General features: G+C 37.9%; 2 protein-coding genes across 2 annotated transcripts; both read left to right on the top strand.

Moving 5' to 3' along the window:
* Positions 1-451: 451 nt before the first annotated feature.
* Positions 452-10546, top strand: LOC139715714 (retinol dehydrogenase 8-like). Its single transcript, XM_071627266.1, has 6 exons — positions 452-591; positions 3829-4103; positions 5152-5331; positions 6225-6318; positions 7448-7556; positions 8400-10546. The coding sequence occupies exons 2-6, from the start codon at positions 3836-3838 to the stop codon at positions 8625-8627; spliced, it is 879 nt and encodes a 292-aa protein (XP_071483367.1). The 5' UTR covers positions 452-591; positions 3829-3835; the 3' UTR covers positions 8628-10546.
* Positions 10547-12380: 1834 nt separating this feature from the next.
* LOC139715655 (retinol dehydrogenase 8-like) lies at positions 12381-18458 on the top strand. The gene is made up of 6 exons (XM_071627212.1): positions 12381-12500; positions 13374-13685; positions 13851-14030; positions 14536-14629; positions 16218-16326; positions 17467-18458. The coding sequence occupies exons 2-6, from the start codon at positions 13418-13420 to the stop codon at positions 17692-17694; spliced, it is 879 nt and encodes a 292-aa protein (XP_071483313.1). The 5' UTR covers positions 12381-12500; positions 13374-13417; the 3' UTR covers positions 17695-18458.
* The last annotated feature ends 593 nt before the right edge of the window (positions 18459-19051 follow it).

Here is a 19051-nt window from a genome sequence, read left to right as displayed (position 1 = left end):
TTAATGCAGTTATTTCTTCTGTAGCTAATTGTGTATCATTTCAATTATGTCACCACGATCGGATAGGCCTATGTTCTGAGGCTGTAGAACATAATATACTTAAGGAGAACGTTTTGGGCTAATATGTTGCATTTTCGTCGTTGCCCAGCCGAAATCGTGGCGTTATTTCACACATTCCTGTCGCACATGTGCTACAGTTTAGAGCAAAAATTGACAGTTCTGCAGGCATGTGGGAGCTATACGTTTTCCCTTTAAGAGCTGTCTCGTTCACGAAGATTTTATATGTTTGCACTCATGAGTCGATAAAGTCGTACTAAAGGCCTGATTTCAAGGAGCATGCGAACGTTCAGGGAAGGACACTATAGCCCACTATGAAACTCGACTGACCAATTGCACGTACACGCTATACTTCCGAACTGCGAACATCCGACTGCGAACGGCCGCGAACGGCCGCCTGCAGTTACGCGCGGATACTTGTGAAACAGCTTTGGCCCTGCTGATATCCACTCGGGTCTGTTCCAGCAATTGCTGACGCTTGTGCACCGGATATATTTCCCAGGGAAGCTATATCTTAGATCGTTCTTTTTTCAGGTAAGAATATGATTAAGGCTTTTTCGTCGATTATCATTTTCTATTCCATCCAGTTTCATGCATTTTCTATACCTCAATTTCGTCTCGAGATATCTGTGTAGTGCCGATACACATTTTCAATTTTCGTCTCTGGCCGACTATCTATGCATAATGCTTCAGCCCGTAATGCGTAATGTTTTAGTCTTTTACGTCAATACACTTATATTATGCTCTTCATATAAAAATCAAAATCGTCAGTCCAGGGGGGCGTTTCATCAACGAGTTCGTCGGAGTTTTCACCGACAAATTTGCTATCAGCCAATCAGACCAAGGATTTCATTAGCTTTTGATAGTTGTCAGTGTAAATCCTTGCGTCTGATTGGCTGATAGCAAATTCGTCGGTGAAAACCTCCGACGAACTCGTTGATGAAACGCCCCCCAGGTTAGTCGTCATCATTTTGATTTTCGATATTTACAATAACTTAGTCTTTCCATAGTATAAAGTTTCACCGGAAATCCTCTCATATTATACCGTTCTTTCCATACGATAGATTCTTGTCAAATTTATCACAATACACTGCAAAAAGTCCGGTGTTAAATATGAAACACCAAGCTGGTGTTAAATTTTCGGTACTCATTTATGGTGTTAGATTAATACCTCCTGGTGTCATTTCAAAATATAAAATTGTGTTTTTTTTTTAAGAATTTCTTAGTAACTGCACTTCTTGTTGATTTTGAACTTCAACAAGACGATCAAGAATTTTCCGATAAAGTACTTGATTTTTGAAAAAAAAGTGTGTAAACACATTTACACCACAGTAACACCAGTTGGTGTGGTCTCTTATTGAAGCTGGACGGGTGTTATACCATTGACATTAACACTAGCAATATCAAATCAACACCATGCCGTGTCATAATTGAATTAACACCAGCACAGTGTCAAAATATCACCAGATACTGTGTCAAATTAACACCATGAAGTGCCAGGTGAACACTTTTCAACACCATCACAATACATTTTCTACACCTGTGGGTGCGGTCCACTATTAACACTTGATCGGTGTTGAATCTAACACCCATGGTTTTAAATCTAACACCGATGTTTTTACAGTGTATGGTGTGAACACAACCATACTTCTATTCACTCACCCAGCCACCCCCACCCCACAAAGCCACCCCACCCCAACCACCCACCCCCCCCCCCCCCACACACACACACACCAGCAAATATGCACACTCATAAATCATCAAGTGGTCTCATGATAATAGTTCACAGACAGGCAAGCAAATACACGTCTGAGATACACCAGTACATACACAATATGGGTTCTTACACTTTTCCCTAGAACATACAGCAACCTTAACTGGGACGTGTACATTCACCCATTTATGATTCTGTATACTTACATACATAACATAATTTCACACAGATTTACTTCAAACACATTACAGAGGCTTAGGCTTGTGAGACTTATGTATATCGATATACATTCTAAGGTGATATGAGGCAGAAATGAATCATGGTAGAAACGTGAACTTGGACATAGATAAACAACGTTTAGCAGAGGGCTGCTGTTACAGCCATCCAGGGTCCAAAGGTCCCACTGGAATTCGTGCACACGGCTCAGTCAGTAGCGAGTGTGACCTCCATGATCTGTGAGAGTCAAGGGCGGTACAGCCAGGCACCTCCTGCCTATATCGAAGCAATCAAATAGTATAATGCTCCTGCAAAATAGCAGTCCGCTCATCTTATAAAGGGGCAGCAAGCTGCTGTACAGTTAGTTGTGGTCTATCAAGTTCGTAATTTTGTAACGACCATAATTCACATTAATAAACAAACAATAACCAATGAATCGATCGATGTTTAGGCGGTGTATCAGCAATGACATTTTCGGTATAGGACTTGACTTTGCTGTCGCTTGTTAAAATCCGCTAATATTTTCGAAAGGTAGCGATACCATTGGATCGTGTATTCGTTATAATCGCCAGGAAATAATGTCGGAAAAAAATATGCTTGATGTACGGATGAATGATCCACTCAGAAGTATATGTAGTGTAAACGGATGGGAACCGGTTATCGGTACTCCAATAAAATAAAACCCACGGTGATTGGCCTAGGCTAACTGCAAAACACATGCGCGTCCAGTCAGAGTGTGACCCACATTGCAATAAGTTGTCATCTAGCAAGTCAAACTTCAATACAATATATAGCAATGTCCACGTGGAGACGGCCACAAAATGAGGCAATTACTTCCCCAGGACTTACATCCACGAAACATCAGGTCAGCAAGTAAGACAGGATTACAACTAAATTTACTTCAGAGCAAAATGTAAGGCTGGAAGTGTCGTTACATCTTGTCTTTCGTCGCTGCCTGATTTATACACTTCATTAAGTGTTATCATTCCCCGAAATGTAATTATGTTTCATGAATGTGGTTAACTGATTAAAGCAATATCATTGGATTTGATGACCGCGCATTCTTTTCCCTCTTTTTCTGCTTAGTATATAGGGGCCTACTGGCTAGTGGGACCAACAATCCACAAGCTTCACTTTTTAATGGGTCCCACATCTCCCATCCTCTAATTCATTTATCACCAAAATGCCTTATCTCTTCAATCCCCATCAAAGTATAATGCATACCCCCTTTTTATTCTTACGTCGATATTTCCTTTCTTTCATTCACATTGTGCGTATATTGAGATGGAGAAAAATAAGATAAACTTGAACTTGAACACGTCACGAGTTTGACACCCATACAGTCCTTAAGTCATACAGGCCATGAGCTGGACACTAGCCAAATAATGTCCATGAGCCCGAACCTAGGCAAACAAGGCCCACGAGTCCGACACTAGACAAAAAAGGCCCGTTAGTCCAACACTAGGCAAGCAAAACCCACGAGTCCAACACTAAGCAAACAAGGCCCACGTGTCCGACACTAGTCAGAAAAACAAAGGTCCATGAGTCCAACACTAGGCAAACAAGGCCCATGAGTTCGACACTGATAAGCCCTACATCACGGGGCTTACTGTAAGTACTGTCTCGCGGGCTTTTTTTTTTTTTTTTTTTTTTGCCTAGTATCGGACTCACAGTCATTATTTTTTATGATGGACGGATTTTGCCAGGCAAACTACATTTTCACAATGAAGATCCATGATCGTATTTGTTAGGGTAACTATCTACCTGTCTGTATTCCCCACTCTTACTGTATTTTACAAGGACAAGTTTTTTTTTTCTTTCTTATTTTGCGTCGAAACCAGGAGCATCATGGCATCTCCAAAAGTGACCCTCATCACCGGCTGCTCGTCCGGCATTGGCCTCAGCACAGCGGTCAAGCTGGCCCAGGACCCAAACAAGTCGTTCCGGGTCTACGCCACAATGAGGAACCTTGCCAAGAAAGAGGATCTGGAGAAGGCGGCGGGCAGCGCCCTCAACGACACGCTTTTCATCCTGAAGCTCGACATCAACGAGGAGGAGCAGATCGTCTCGGTTGTCAAGGAGATCACGGAGAGAGATGGACGCATCGATGTTTTGAGTAAGCCATCCTCCATGGTGGCTATGGAGGGACACACTCGGATTGAAACAAATTGAAATAGAATTTCGCGCTATATCTGTAATACTGGAGATACCTCGCATTATCGCCAGTTTCCCGTTAGTGCTTCTTTTTCTTCTTCTTCTTCTTCTTCTTCTTGTCCCTGTCTCGTTTCAGTCAGCCTCTGCATAGCGTATCATCGTACCTTGCAGTGTTACTGCAATAGGTATATCCGTATAACGATTACCTCTTCCTTACCTCTTCCTTTCCTTATATAGACATATTTGAGGGGGGAGCTGTGATGCTAGCACGACGTTCGTAAAACCACAGTTTACTAGTCCTTCGTAGATATTCATTTTCTATTTTTTTATTCATGTTTCAAATTCCACATATCATACAACTTGTATATTCCATTTGATTTTAGAACCAAAAAAAAAATGTTTATTTAACACAACAGTCAATTTAAAACAAATTGCACAAATGTATAAGAACATAATCATTATAAGTGACGCGTAATATGAGAAACCCACGAAAAAGTAAAGTTTGTAGGATGTTAGGTGTTCCAAAGATATGATATAGGCTTTTAATACAGTATGTCAATGTAAAAAATGACGAAACATGCAAAAATACATGTCGAGAATATCATTAAGTTTACGAAATGTACAAGGTATTGTATGATGTTCATCATTAAACTTAAGGTATCAATGCTAAGTAAAGTAACAAATTGATCAAACAAGGAAGTCATCCGATCGAGGCATCATTTTGAGTATGCAAAAATATTTGAAGTGATCACGGCAAAATGATAGAGCGTAAGATTTCAGAAAATTGGCTTTAAGGTTTATGAGATTTATTCATAGTCGATAACGACTCCATGCAGGATGTCAGCGTGTATGGTATACAATTAAAATGTTAACGCATCAGAAGTGCAAATAATTTTGACATTATTTTATGAACATTGAACACTTTTCAATTTGACTCGATTAAAAAGAAACACACACTATAAACATTATTGTTCTATACAGTACTGTACTTTCATTATTTCCATTCCCAGTTAATAATGCTGCAATTGGGCAGATGGGTCTCTTCGAAGAAGTGAGCATGGCATACATGAAAAGTTTGGTCGATACAAACATCCTCGGGACTTTCCGGCTGACCCAGGAAGTAATTCGGGGCATGAAGGCCCAAAGGTCAGGGCGCATCGTTAACATCAGCAGTCTCGTAGGCATTGTTGGTAAGCAATGATTAGTGGCGGTGTTTCTACTGATTATACTTTGACGTGTTTACTAAGGGACTCTGGCACCTGTACTTCAGAAAATACAGATGTACGTTTATTCATACCGGAATCACGAGCAAGCGTGTGTTTGTGTGTGTGTGTGTGTGTGTGTGTGTGCGCGGGTGTGTGCTTGTGGTGTGAACATTTTTCACGATCAGTTTAGAACCTTTAATCCCTTTGCCTTCGAGATACAAACTGTAACTCTCACTAGACTTGATGACATGGCAGAATCGACTTTATAGACAAAAAAGTAGACAGTCGAGATCATTTTAATTATATTGGCAAATCTTTGTTAATAAAAAACTATGTTTATTGCAGCACATTTATGATGAGAATTTGTTTAGCCTTAAATGGTTATACGTACTGATCCAGTTAGTCATTGTGAAACATTTTGATTGCAAATGATAATCAATTTAAATACTCTATCAGACTGACGAGCATTTCACCATTTGGAAACCAATTTTCATCGAATAAACTCTGAAGTCTTAGAACGATATCCTCTTTCATATTTCATAAGAGGTTTCTCATCATCCTGAAAAATAGTCAAAGAAAAGTTGAAAAACTAAAGCTCCATCTCAACAAAAACTTTACCATCTCTATAAGATCGCGCTGAAAGATGCTTCTGAGTTTGGTTATAGAATTTGCAGCATTATTAAAATAACATTGTTCGTATTTTAAGGGTAGGGATGTAAATCATGATGAATTATTATTTGCATGTGTACATGCATGCATGCTATATCTAGCATAACATAACTAGTAAAAGCGATTGTCATAATCATAATACTGCTTGTAACTAATGATGGGATGACGAATTAGACATAACTGCTCTCTTCGTATCTATCCTCGCCAAGGTATGCCTTATTCGCCTATATATGGCGCGACTAAATTTGCACTGGAGGGCCTCACGGAAACCTTGTACCCGGAACTGCGCTGCTTCAACGTTTGGTACGAACATGTGTGATTAATGCTGTTGATTTTCATATCTATTTTTAATCAGAATCATAATTGAAACCATACAGTGATTATTGGTCCTTCGTAAAAGAATCGAATTGATCGTATTCTTTGTATTTCATCTGGTTGGCAAATCTGGTTGAGTACATACAATAATAATAATGCATGATTTTCCTTCAGGAAGCAGGAAAGCTAAACAAATACACCGCAAATGGAATGATGGCGTGGCCATTGTGAGTTGCACACTGTACAAGGAATAATTGTTCAAACCAACAAGCACTATAACGGAAAAACAATCAAACAGTATGACAGCAGCCTAATGATGTCATCATTGTTACCGTTCACTGTAAGAAGAAAGGGTTTTTGCAAAGAGGTGTATTCCAATGTTACACTGGGAGCACTTTAAAAGATGCAACATCGCATGTCTAAAGGTGCAGAGCAAAGTCAGACTGGGAGCACCCTTGAAGATCTAACTCCTCACTAAAGTTTCAACTTCGCACTTAAAAGGTGTAGACCAATGTCGCACTGGGAGAACTTTTTAAGCTGCAACTTCGCTCCTTCAAACGTGCAGACCAGTACCACACTGGGTGCACCTTGCAAGGTGCAACTTGCACGTTTCGTAAAAGTTTCACTCGTACCTTTAAAGGTGCGGACCAATGTCACACTGGGAGCACCAGTAAAGGTCCAACTTGCACTTTTCCTAAAGGTCACACTGGGTTCAAAGACCAACTTGCATTGTTTTTTAAACCTCAACTTCGTATCTTTAAAGATGCTGGCTGACGTCACTCTCGGAGCACCTGTAAAGTTGCACTTTGCAATTTTCCTAAAGGTTCAACTTCCCACGGTTAAAGGTGCAGACTAATGACACACTGGAAGCACTTTTCAAGGTGAAACTGGGCACCTTCCTTCGACGTGAAACTTTGCACGTTTAAAGGTGCTTTCAGTATGACATTGACCTACACCTTTAAAGTTGCAAGTTCCATCTGTAAAAATTTTGGTGAACTTGATGATGTTGAACATGTTCTGGGCTGGAGAATTTTGAATAAAGATAATAACAATGAATAACTAATTTTATCGCAATATCTGTCTTCTCTGTGCAATGTGTTTGTGTTCCCCCTCACAGGATTAGCTCAATTGCACCGGGTCCTGTGCGAACCAAATTCGTGGACAACATAGAGGCCAACAAAGTGGATGTCCCATCATCGACTGACCCGAACTCACCATCGGCCAAAGTATGTCGTTTGTATCTATTTATGTGGACATTATAAATCATATGAGCTTCGATGCTCAGTTTTGATTGTAGCCGTTGTTGTGATAATCATCGTTACTGCTATATTTATGCTTAATTTGTTATGGAAGCTCCTCCTTCATCATGACTGCGCTCCTTGCCACGATGGCGTTCGTTGAGTTGACAATAAATTATACACGACAAAATGAAGTCCAAAGTATTATTTTTAGTTTAGGTTTATTTATGAAAGTGGAGAAACAGGGTTTGGAAAGAGCCCTTCCAATCAGAGACGGCTTTATATGTTTATATATTTCAGATAAAAACAGCGCAATGTGCCCTCAATAGTCTCGTTGATGATGGAAAGGATAAAACCAATGCGAATGTGAATGTGAATGCATTTGACTTAATAAGTTATTAGCATGTAGAGCAAGGGCAAGCAACGATTTATAAGACCAGTCTTAAAGCTCTCGATTTCTTAAACAGATCCAAAAAAGCGTCTTTGAGCAGCAGTGTCTTAAGCAATATCGACATTTCTACATAAAGTACATGTAGACATATCTCCCCTCCAAATCTCTATAAGTTCTTCTTTGATTTTTGTTGTTGTTTAAGTATTTAAGAGTGACTTTCTTAGTTTCTCCCGATAATTTCTGCCTGAGACAGAAAATGACAGCAGTGCTGCTGTAGACATGAGTATATGATTCATGCGAATTATGATAGTTTTCTATGAAACCTTTTGCTTTATACAATGTATTCAAACCACTGACCTAAATGGTACATTACAGGTCAGTGACTGAAAACCTTTCCTTTGTGCTATGATAAAAATATGTCCATGTTGTCCAACTTTCAGCTGATGGCGGCATACTTAAGCAAACTGTGGGCCTCGATAACGAATGATTTCCAAAGCGGAGAAGACATTGCCGACCTCGTCTTGGAATGCCTGAATAGTGCAGAGCCGCTCCTCCGCTACCCAACCAGTGGATGGGTGGACGGATACATGAAGGAGCGATTTGTGGACGGCGTCGGGTCGACAGCGGCCAAAAAATTCTTTGAAGTTATGGAATCAGTTTCCAAGTAAAGACGTAACTGCTTACCAGGTAGAGAAGCGGCAGTTTACCAAATATGGGCAAAAGCATTTGTGACGTAAGAGGTTCACATTGAAGGTCACCCTCGATACGGTTTAAATATAAACTAACGATAGTGAGACGCCATGAAATAAAAGAGAAAACGTGCAGCTGAATAGATAGTTATGTGGCATTAGGAGAAATGTACATGTGAGATACTAATTGGCTTACCACCGACATAAGTTGACTCCATTGAATAACGCATCTCCGTTTATCATCTGTAAGACACATAGTGCTCATAATGAGAATGATAATGACATTGATAATTACTTCGACAAACCATCTAACTCAATCTGGGTTTTGTGTGTGTATGTGTGTGTGTGTGTGTGTCTGTTGGCACTATCAGTCGAAAAATTATGAACGAATTTTGATATTTTGTTTCAGCAAAATCATGTCCAATATAAAAAGGACAGGTGATTTGGTTTTCGTTGGTGATGATATATCATAAACCTTAAGCAGGGTTTTCTGTTTTACGCTTGCACCAGTTTATTACTTTAATTATCCTAGAACGTAGTAGAGGTTTACCCTCTACGAGTGCTTTTAGTATAACTTGAAAAAAAAACTGTTTTTTTTTTAAAGCCAGATATGTGTTTTGTCAGTAGAATTCAGTCATCGAGCCAGCTTCGCACTCGATGAAATAATCATGATACATGAATTATTTCTGGCAGTCGATTTACAGAAATGTTTTACAATGATTGGTTTGGGCAGAGTTATTGAAGCGTGACATCAGACTGTTCGAAGAAAAAAAAACCACTGCTATCTCTTTTAAATAATCCCAGTGGAAAACTCCCAACCAGCAAGAGATCTCGAGATGGAAAGTAGGACCACTGGAAGTTGGAAAGTTTGACCAATATTGTTTGCAAATGTGGGAGAGGGGAATACTTTCATTCATCGATATCATAGAATTACGGATGGACTGTGGAATATGCTCGTTAACATCTCACTCGTCATCTAATAATGCTTTCGAAAGAGCAATTAAAGGCATTCGTCAGCTTTAAAGCCACTGTTTATTATTGGGAACAATGATTCAAAAGAAATGTTCCATTCATCACATTTGATGCATAATGTGTAGCTCAGATGTATAACAAAACATCTTACCATATAACAAATTGGCATTAAGTTGCAAATATGAGGAAATATCACTCATTTTCTCAATAAACCATATAACTGTGGACGGTTTATTCTAGACGTTTGCTAGAAGCGATTTTTGATAAAACTTGTTCACATTTTGTATATTTTATAATTCTTAACATTGATTATGTTGACATTTTTTACGTTGGTTGTTTTTCTCCCTTTCTCACATTTTAAAACTATTTTGAAGCGCTTAAGCTAGTTCTTTGTCATCTGCATGTGGTAAATCGTAGTTTTAAGGTAATGGAATGAACACCATGACATTGAAGAAAGTAAGGTACAGCAGTATTTGTACCATGCCACAGTAATTCCAACGTGATCATTTATGTTCTCTCATTTTGTTTGTGTCACTTCGTGAGCTTGGTGTTATGAAAACAGATTGAGAAAAATACCCATAAATAATTGAATAAAATAATGAAAAATTTTCACTTTTAATAACAGTTATGTGCGTGTTGTGTAATGAAGTGTAGTAAGTCACACATCAGTCACATCATAATACAAGTGAAGGATACGTGGTGCACAAGGGATAATTATTTCCATGGGCAGTAGGCCCTCTATTGACAAAATCTGAATAATGGGCCTTTAGGTGGGACATTTAGTACCATTTTACAGTATCTGAAGCAAATGGGAGAGATTTACTCAGTGTACCATAGGAACGATCCATTGATACTACATACATTTGAAACACTGACACTATTATAGAATGCTTTACTCACGCAACCAAAGAAATCAGTTCCTGTAGGAGAGTGCACCTTTTCGTTTTTCTCGTGCTTTTTTTAGTATATGTATAGAAAGTGTGCGTTTGTATGTTTGTTTGTGCATATGTTTATGCGTTTGTTGGAGAAGAGATACTAGTAGGCTAGATCCATGGATAACTTTACAAACAATACCGTAATACAGCGGAGGCTTGCTGTCGCACAATTTGTGAGTTATGTGGAGCCCACTTTTTGTAAGGTAGGAAAATCATAATGCAATTTGTTGCTTTTGTTGCCCCAACATCTTGGTGACGAAACCAATGACGAAATGAAAATATGAGATATATAACAGCCTTTACAGGAAGAGTAAAGCGAAGTGGATCCAAATGCTATTGGGCTGAATGACAATAATTATTAGCATACGGTGTGAGAGCAGAACATATAAGGACTGATGCAGACAATCATAATAATCTTGTGATGAGGACTGCGGACATGACGTTTGCTAAACAATATCTCGGTAGATGTTTGCACTGCTATGACTGGCATATTTTGAAGCATCTGTCCAAGGAGGCTCAAGAGAACAGTCTTACGCCCTTTGAACCCAAATTCAATATGTTTGATAACTAACAAAAATATATATCTATCCTGAGTTGGAATCGTAAGTTAGAATAACTATATATTAATTTTATTACAAGTGTTAATACACTGCTTTACATCATTTTCCTTATAAAATCAATATAATATAGAAACAAATTGTTTATAGAAGGACAATATTACCCTTCATCATAAACTCTTGAAAGATATTAAGAAGTATGTTAATTGCTTCAAACGATTGGGAAGAAGATTCCATACATCAGACCCATATTCTCTTAGGGATTTGTGAGCCAACGTGAGTCTTTGGGTTATTTAGATATGTTATTGCAGGTATGGGGTTAGATTTGAATTAACGTTTTCATCGTACGAAAAATGATTCGTAAAAGCGTAAGGCAACTTTTTTCATTCTTTTGTTTACTTTAATATAAATGTTGCTATCTGAAAAATTGATATCGTCTAGTTTGAGGAATTTTAATCGGTAAACTTAATTATCTGTATGTATTGTAAAGGTTGAGTTGGCACAAGTTATACGTACCTTCATTTGTTAAAATGAAATACTTTTCTACTTAGATTTACCACACTTTCCCCACAGAACTGGATAGGTGATTCGTCAATTTCTAACAGACCAATTATCAAACACTGCATGGCTACAAAAATCGTGACGAATGTACACTCTAATTGACACATTTCAAACATTCCGTCAATAATGAATCTCTTCATATACGTGAACATCGTATTACAAATCCACTGAAATTTCAGCCATTTTCAGCCATTAATTTTCCCTCAAAGAATGGGGGAAGAAATTACGAAAATTGAATCTTTTTTCTTGAAATGTATGACAATTAAAATCATTGTTGTTTACTAGAGGATATACAGTTTCAGAAGACGTTGAGAACTTTCTAAAGTTAAAGATTATTAAAACTTAAGAGACATTACACGTAGATAACCCATAATTTTGAAACTCTTTGTAAGGTCCTTAATCTTTGACCCACATCAAATTACAATCGTGACAACTTCCTACGGATATAGTTCAATCGCCTTGTTTCTATAGACACTCGTTTTGCCGCTTAGATGTTTATTTTTCCCAATACCAAATCTCGAAATATTTTCGTTTAATCTTTTCCCACTTCTTCAGAGAATGTCACAACAGCTTATATGAATAGAAAATGGAAGAGGTGAGTCAGCAAATGTGCTAGTCCGCTAAGTCAATAACGAATGATGATAATGCAAAATGGAGCAGCGTTTATATTTTGTGCGAATGAACTTCACTATTGCATTGTAATTCAGCTATAACTGAGGAACAGAAGTTACACCATCGCACGTGCTGATATACCACTTGGGCCTCACCCGGTGATTGCTGATTTTGTGTAGCTGATATATTTCGCCCATAACTCTTTCTACTCTCAGGTAAGAACTTAATTCTTGGTATCGAATTTACTTTTTTAATCTGTTTGATACATTATTATATTATATCCCAATCCCAGGACACCTGCATAGTGCTAATCTGCTGATATACATTTTCAGTTTTGTGTTTCGTCGATCACTTTTGCATAATGTTCAATTCAGTTCCGTCAGTATATACTAACATCAATTTCATATGCAATTTGAATTCATCAGACGCAGTCACCTTGAGCACATGGCAGAGAAAGCTTCCCTATAGCCATAACATTGAATTCATGTGGAATTTCGATGAAATATGAATTGGTGAAAAATGAGAACTGGACGGATTGAAACAGAAGGCAAAAAAGAAAAACCAGAAAAAACAAACAAACATATCTTTGATCATGCAACGAGCGCTGCCCGAATTTTGAATAAAAACCTGCGTCAAAGCAAGGCTTCTGTAGTGGCGCAAATTCTACTAGGCTATCCTCAATTCTCTTTCTTAACGTAGATACATAGTAATAGAGACTTCTGATATCAGCCATTGGTAATGATGTGTCCGGTGTCGTTTCTAAGGAGAGAAAAGTATTTGAAAAATGAGGTAGCCTCTTTAACACAGCCCCAAGATATTCAAATCTATGCATAGATGCAAGAACTGTTCCAACTTGGTCTTTGTTGGGATAACCAGTTTATCTGTAGAATGTACACTTTCCCCACTCTTACTCCAGTTGTAAGCAGTGGCGGATCCAGAGGGGGGCGCAACCGGCGCACGCCCCCCTTTATTTTTCATAAAAAACAAAAGAAATAAAAAGAAAAACAATGAAATGAAACCCGGAAGTGGCACCAGAAATATCAGTCACGCCCCCCCCCCCTTTTTTTTTTTTTTTTTTTTTTTTACAGAATTTCTGGTAAGGGTAGCTTTTTGCGTCGGTACTAGAAGCAACATGGCATCTCCAAGAGTGACCCTCGTCACCGGCTGCTCCTCTGGCATTGGCCTTAGCATTGCGGTCAAGTTAGCCCAGGATCCAAAGAAGTCGTTCCGGGTCTACGCCACCATGCGGAACCTTGCCAAGAAAGGGGACCTGGAAAAGGCGGCGGGCAGCACCCTCAACAGTACACTCTTCATCCTGAAGCTCGACATCAACGAGGAGGAGCAGATCGTCTCGGTTGTCAAGGAGATCATGAAGAGAGATGGACGCATCGATGTTTTGGGTAAGTAATCTTCGATGGTTGCAGGAGCAAACGAAAATACATTTCGCTAGATCTCGATAATGAGGGAATTTGATATTACGAACGTTGAATGCTATTTAATGAGACTGTGAAAGAAATCAATATACGAACACTAAGAGTTTTTACGTTCCTTGCCTTCTTTTGCAGTCAATAATGCTGCTTTTGGCCACTTTGGGATTTTCGAAGAGATGAGCATGGCACATATGAAAAGTATGATAGATACCAACACCCTTGGGACTTTCCGGCTGACTCAGGAAGTAATTCGGTGCATGAAGGTCCGGAGGTCAGGGCGTATCGTTAACATCAGCAGCATCACAGGCATTATTGGTAAGTGATGATTGAGCATGTTGTTTCCATTCATTACATAATTTGGCACCTTTGAAGGATGCAGGTCTACGTGTTTCTCGTGCTGGTACAACGTGCATCGTGGTCCTTTGTGTTGTGTTGTGTTGTATGTGTGTGTGTGTGTGTGTGTGTGTGTGTGTGTGTGTGTGTGTGTGTGTGTGTGTGTGTGCAATGCTGTATGCAGGATTTTTTTCCGTGATGGGGGTGGGACTAGAATTATTATATTCAATATATAGGAAGACGCAAGCGAGGGAACGCAGCGACCGAGGGTTTGGGGTGTATGGTGTGGAAGGGGGATTATTAATCATTCTGAATTTATTAATCAATATTCATTATTTAGGCTTATGTACATTCATTCATACATATAATATCTACAGTAAGTTAACCTAACTAGTAACAATTATTATAATTATGATCTTTACATGCGTGTGACTAATGGAATAAGTAACTCTACATCGTTGTTTCCTTCGTATGTTTCCCCGCAAAGGTTTGCCTTACGCCAATGTTTACGCCGCGACTAAATTTGCTCTGGAGGGTCTCTCGGAAACCCTGTACCCGGAACTGCGTTCCTTCAACATTTGGTACGCACATGATTGTGTGATTTATGCTTATAATTTTAATCTGTATACTCTAGCGTTATCAGAATGGGAACAAAGCAATGACGATACATCACTTATAGAAAAATCGAAGAACAGAAGCGACCTAATTTCAAATGGTTGCCGAGTTTGCCTATCTAATAGACTTCTTGATCTTAAAATTGTTCTTATTATCGGCCTGCACAAAATGTACGGCCGTCCTGCCAGAACAGGAAAGGGTTAAATGAACTTTTATTTCAATTCAAACATCAAACGCACAGCAAAACAAAGCAAAACAAAAGGAAACAGAGAATGACATTGTTGCCATCAATAGTTGCACCACGTAAGATACATGTAGAATTATATACATTTTTTTCTTTTTATATGTTTTGTACACTTATATTCATAATCTTTGTTGAAAATGAAAATGAATGGAATAAATAAATGAAAAGACAATAAATTCGTACTAGCTGGTATTGCGAAACAACATAGGGGAACTACATGGAATAGTGGACAAGACTCGACTTTCATACGGAGATGCTACATGTCGTTCTTATATTCGTCCTCGGACAAGATGTGTCACTCATTCTGTCCCCCCTCTCGACCCAGGTGTACAAATGGGTACCTGACAAGCTTTATTGCCACTTGGTCTACTATCAGATGGTCTACTTCTCAGTTTGTCTAACACACCACTACGGCTAAACCCACTTGGTCTGTTACCAATTTCGTCTAATGCCCGTTTGGTCTTCTTCTCATTTGGACTACTGTCCAGTTTGAATACTTATCGTTTCGTCAAAAGACTAGATGGTCTAATTGCAGTTTTGTCTCTTTGGACTTTTTCTCATTTTGTCCAAGAAACGGTGGGTATTAGACGAAGTGGGCATAGCTTATCTGGAAGTAGACCAACTGGTAATGACGCTAAGTTGCAATTTGACTCTAAATGGTCATAAGACGAACTGCAAGCTGTAGACGAAACAGGATTAGACCATGTGGATTGAAACTAAATGGCTATTAGACAAAATGGGAATAGATCAAGTGATACTAGGAGATCATATATGGCAATGTTGGGATAATGATAATAGCACTGACTTCTAAAAGGACAGTGCTAATACTGAAGATACTACCCTGGGTGAATAAAACTACAGTTGCATAATGAATTATCATTATTAAGAACGTTATTATTATCATTTTGTTGTTATTGTTATTAGGTTTTTTTAATAATCATAGATATCATTATTGGTTTTATTATTATTATTATTATTATTATTATTATTATTATTATTATTACTATCATTACTATTATCATTATCTATCATCATCATCATCAATATCAGTATCATTATCTTTCTTTATATTATCATTATAATTCTTATTATTGTCACATAAACCACTATTATCAGCATCATTGCGATTATTATTATAACGATAAAGACAGTCTATCAATAATTGTTATGGTTATTAATGATGCTTACGATGATGGCAATGCCAATTATCGAATATTCGTGGCAGGAAGGTATTTGGAATTCTTTTTAAAAATGCCTTAAACTTATCTCGCTGTTTGACTCCTTTATGCACCTTATCGTGACCTCCTCAGGATCAGTACGATTTCCCCGGGTCCTGTGAAAACCAATTTCCTCGACAAAATGGAGGCCACCCAAGACGTCGCTCCGTCATCAGCTGACCCGAAATCACCATCAGGCAAGGTAAGGACGTTTGAATAAATTTTGTTGTGGGCCAGTATGATACGAGCAAAGTATTACCGATTTCGATTCCTCATTTTTGCTGTTGTCATTGTTGTGATTATCATTGTTATCATTATTGTTATTATTATTATTGTTATTATTATCATTATTATCATTACTATTACTATTATTATTATTATCATTATTATCATTATTATTGCTATTATTATTATTATTATTATTATCATTATTATTATTATTATTGTCAGTATTATTATTATTATCATTATTATTGCTATTATTATTATTATCATTATTATTATTATTATTGTCAGTATTATTATTATTATTATCATTATTATTATTATCATCATCATTTTCATTATTCATCGACATAATGGAAGGGAATTCTTGTTCTGCTTGCCATGGCGTTGCTCCTTGAGTAGTCAGTAGACATGAAGTGTCGAAATGGAGTCTCAAAAATAATGGAATGGAAAAAATCATACTGCGGATGTGAAATGGATATGAAACAGATAAGAATCAACATTACTGCAGTGAGGATAGAATAACAAATTAGAAGACTGAACGTGCTAAGTATTAATTTCTTAATACAGCTAGGAAAAAATAACTGTGCCACTAGCAAGTGACTCTAGTGTAAGCTTAGAGATGATCTATACTGAGAATTAAGCAAGATTGCAATTTTCCTAAAATAAGAAATGAATCTATTTTTCTCTATATATATTTATCTCTCCCCTCTCGTTGACTGCTGTTCTAGCTCCGACATTTATGAATTGATTTGTTGGCTCCCTTCAAGAATACAGCCAGATGTTACTGTAAACATAAATGATATGATTCAAATTGATGATTTTTTTTTTCGAGTTGTTTTATTGCAACAGATTGATAGATTACCGTAAATGGTCATAGATTTGACAGTATTCAGTGAAACCTTCTGCTATATTCATCCTTTCCCATTTACCACGAGGCAAAGTATTAATTCAATTGAATTTCATTCATTTCTCAATATAACATAAGTTCTTTTGAATACAGCAAGTACAAAAATAAGTAAATAAATAAAAAGATAAATAAAATTGAAACAAAATAATCATTGCCATAAAATACTAAATATACCCAAGTACAATATCAATGTTGTCAATCTTTCAGCTAATGGGGGCGTACTACGGAAAAACGTGGGACGCCCTCCTGGAGAGGTACCAGAGCGGCGAAGACGTTGCTAACGTCGTCTTGAAATGCCTGAGTAGCGCGGAGCCGCTCCTACGCTACCCGACCAGTGGATGGGTGGACGGCTACATGAAGGAGCGTTTCGTGGACGGCGTCGGGTCGACAGCGGCCAAAAATTTCTTTGAAGTCATGAAATCAGTTTCCAAGTAGAGAGCAACACCAATTGTCAAGTATAATATAGAGGCTCGCAAACAACGTCACTTTAAAGTGGGAGTGAAACTTTCCTCTTTCCTTTACGTTTATTGTACGTTGTAATGTCACGATTACACTGGATTTATGTACTTATTACTAGTATCTGACAAAAAATAACAGCCAAATACATAAACATGCTTTCGTTGGAAATTTAGAAAAATACATGAAAGAGAAAATCAATTAACTCACTTTTGTATGATCCTGTGGTACCAAATAGAATAACGTGTAGCTGACCGCAACCAGAAAATAACAAACATGTTCGTGGATGTGAAATACTTACGGGTAATCACTGGATTTGAATCCGTGGAATTGCATTTTCATTATTTTGTTATCTTAAAAACACGGAAATTTTGCTACCTCAAAAGTTTCCCTGATTTTCCTTGTCTTAGTTTGTGTTTCAGGTTAAAGTTCCTTTCATATTATAACTAACACTGTGAGACTTACTCGCCCCGAAGTGCTCTCATGTCTTAGTAATCATGCAATAATGGTTTCGTACCAGAGCAGAGCGGGCTCTGAAAAATTCGAACGAGCCGTTTAGTTTGACTCGACGCGGTACCGCGAGAATCAATATACACGTATTGTACGAAACCATTATTGCATGATTACTACGACATGAGAGCACTTTGGAGCGAGTAAGTCTCAGTGTTAGTAAGGAAACTCAGGGAAACTTTTGAGGTACCAAAACTTTATATCATCTTTAAAGGAAATTGTTACCTTCACCAACAAAAACCAACAAAAAAGCCGATTGCTTGTGTCCTTCTCCGTCTGTTTTTCTGCATTATGTTAATAATATAACTCTAAAAGTTATGCACGAGTTTTGCTAATTTTTCTTTGGTGATCCGGATCATGATCAAATATAAAGGTCTTTGGAAAAGATGTTTGCCGGTTCTTCATTTTTGATCACCCTCTAATATCGCCATGGAAGAGGTTCGCGCTTTCGGAGCACTTCTAATTATAGTTTGTATTATCCAAAAAACAGAATTCTATATTTTGCTTTTTCTTAGCTGGATATGCCGTTTTGTCAACACAAGTCAATCATAGAGCTATCTTTAAACTTGATAATACGATACTTGGGTGCTTTCTTGCAATCACTCCATAATTATATAAATGTTCTTTTCCACTGACTTGAATGCGCTTGAAAAAAATTTATGTTCTCTTCAATAGTTCGAAAAGAAAGAAAGCCTCCACGTAGCAAGAGATATCGGGATCAAGGGCAGAAAGATTATCTTCAGTTCCAAAGTTATTATCATTGTTATTACTATTTCTGCGAAAGTGAGGAAAATAACTTCCCGTCAACGGATGAGATTTAATACGG

The sequence above is a fragment of the Diadema antillarum genome, unplaced genomic scaffold (genome assembly GCF_040938485.1).
Source record: "Diadema antillarum isolate AM-2024a unplaced genomic scaffold, OU_Dant_1.0 scf00000053, whole genome shotgun sequence".
NCBI lineage: Eukaryota > Metazoa > Echinodermata > Echinoidea > Diadematoida > Diadematidae > Diadema > Diadema antillarum.
Note: the sequence above shows the minus strand (reverse complement) of the source record. Positions and strands in the feature narration are given on the sequence as shown.

Excerpts from the sequence above, each read along its gene's own strand:
- LOC139715714 (XM_071627266.1), top strand. The coding sequence starts at position 3,836 with ATGGCATCTCCAAAAGTGACCCTCATCACCGGCTGCTCGTCCGGCATT. Across the intron at positions 4,104-5,151 it reads TGGACGCATCGATGTTTTGA|TTAATAATGCTGCAATTGGG; the intron begins GTAAGCCATCCT and ends TTCCATTCCCAG. Across the intron at positions 7,557-8,399 it reads CGAACTCACCATCGGCCAAA|CTGATGGCGGCATACTTAAG; the intron begins GTATGTCGTTTG and ends TCCAACTTTCAG.
- LOC139715655 (XM_071627212.1), top strand. The coding sequence starts at position 13,418 with ATGGCATCTCCAAGAGTGACCCTCGTCACCGGCTGCTCCTCTGGCATT. Across the intron at positions 14,031-14,535 it reads CAGCATCACAGGCATTATTG|GTTTGCCTTACGCCAATGTT; the intron begins GTAAGTGATGAT and ends TTCCCCGCAAAG. Across the intron at positions 14,630-16,217 it reads CTGCGTTCCTTCAACATTTG|GATCAGTACGATTTCCCCGG; the intron begins GTACGCACATGA and ends TGACCTCCTCAG.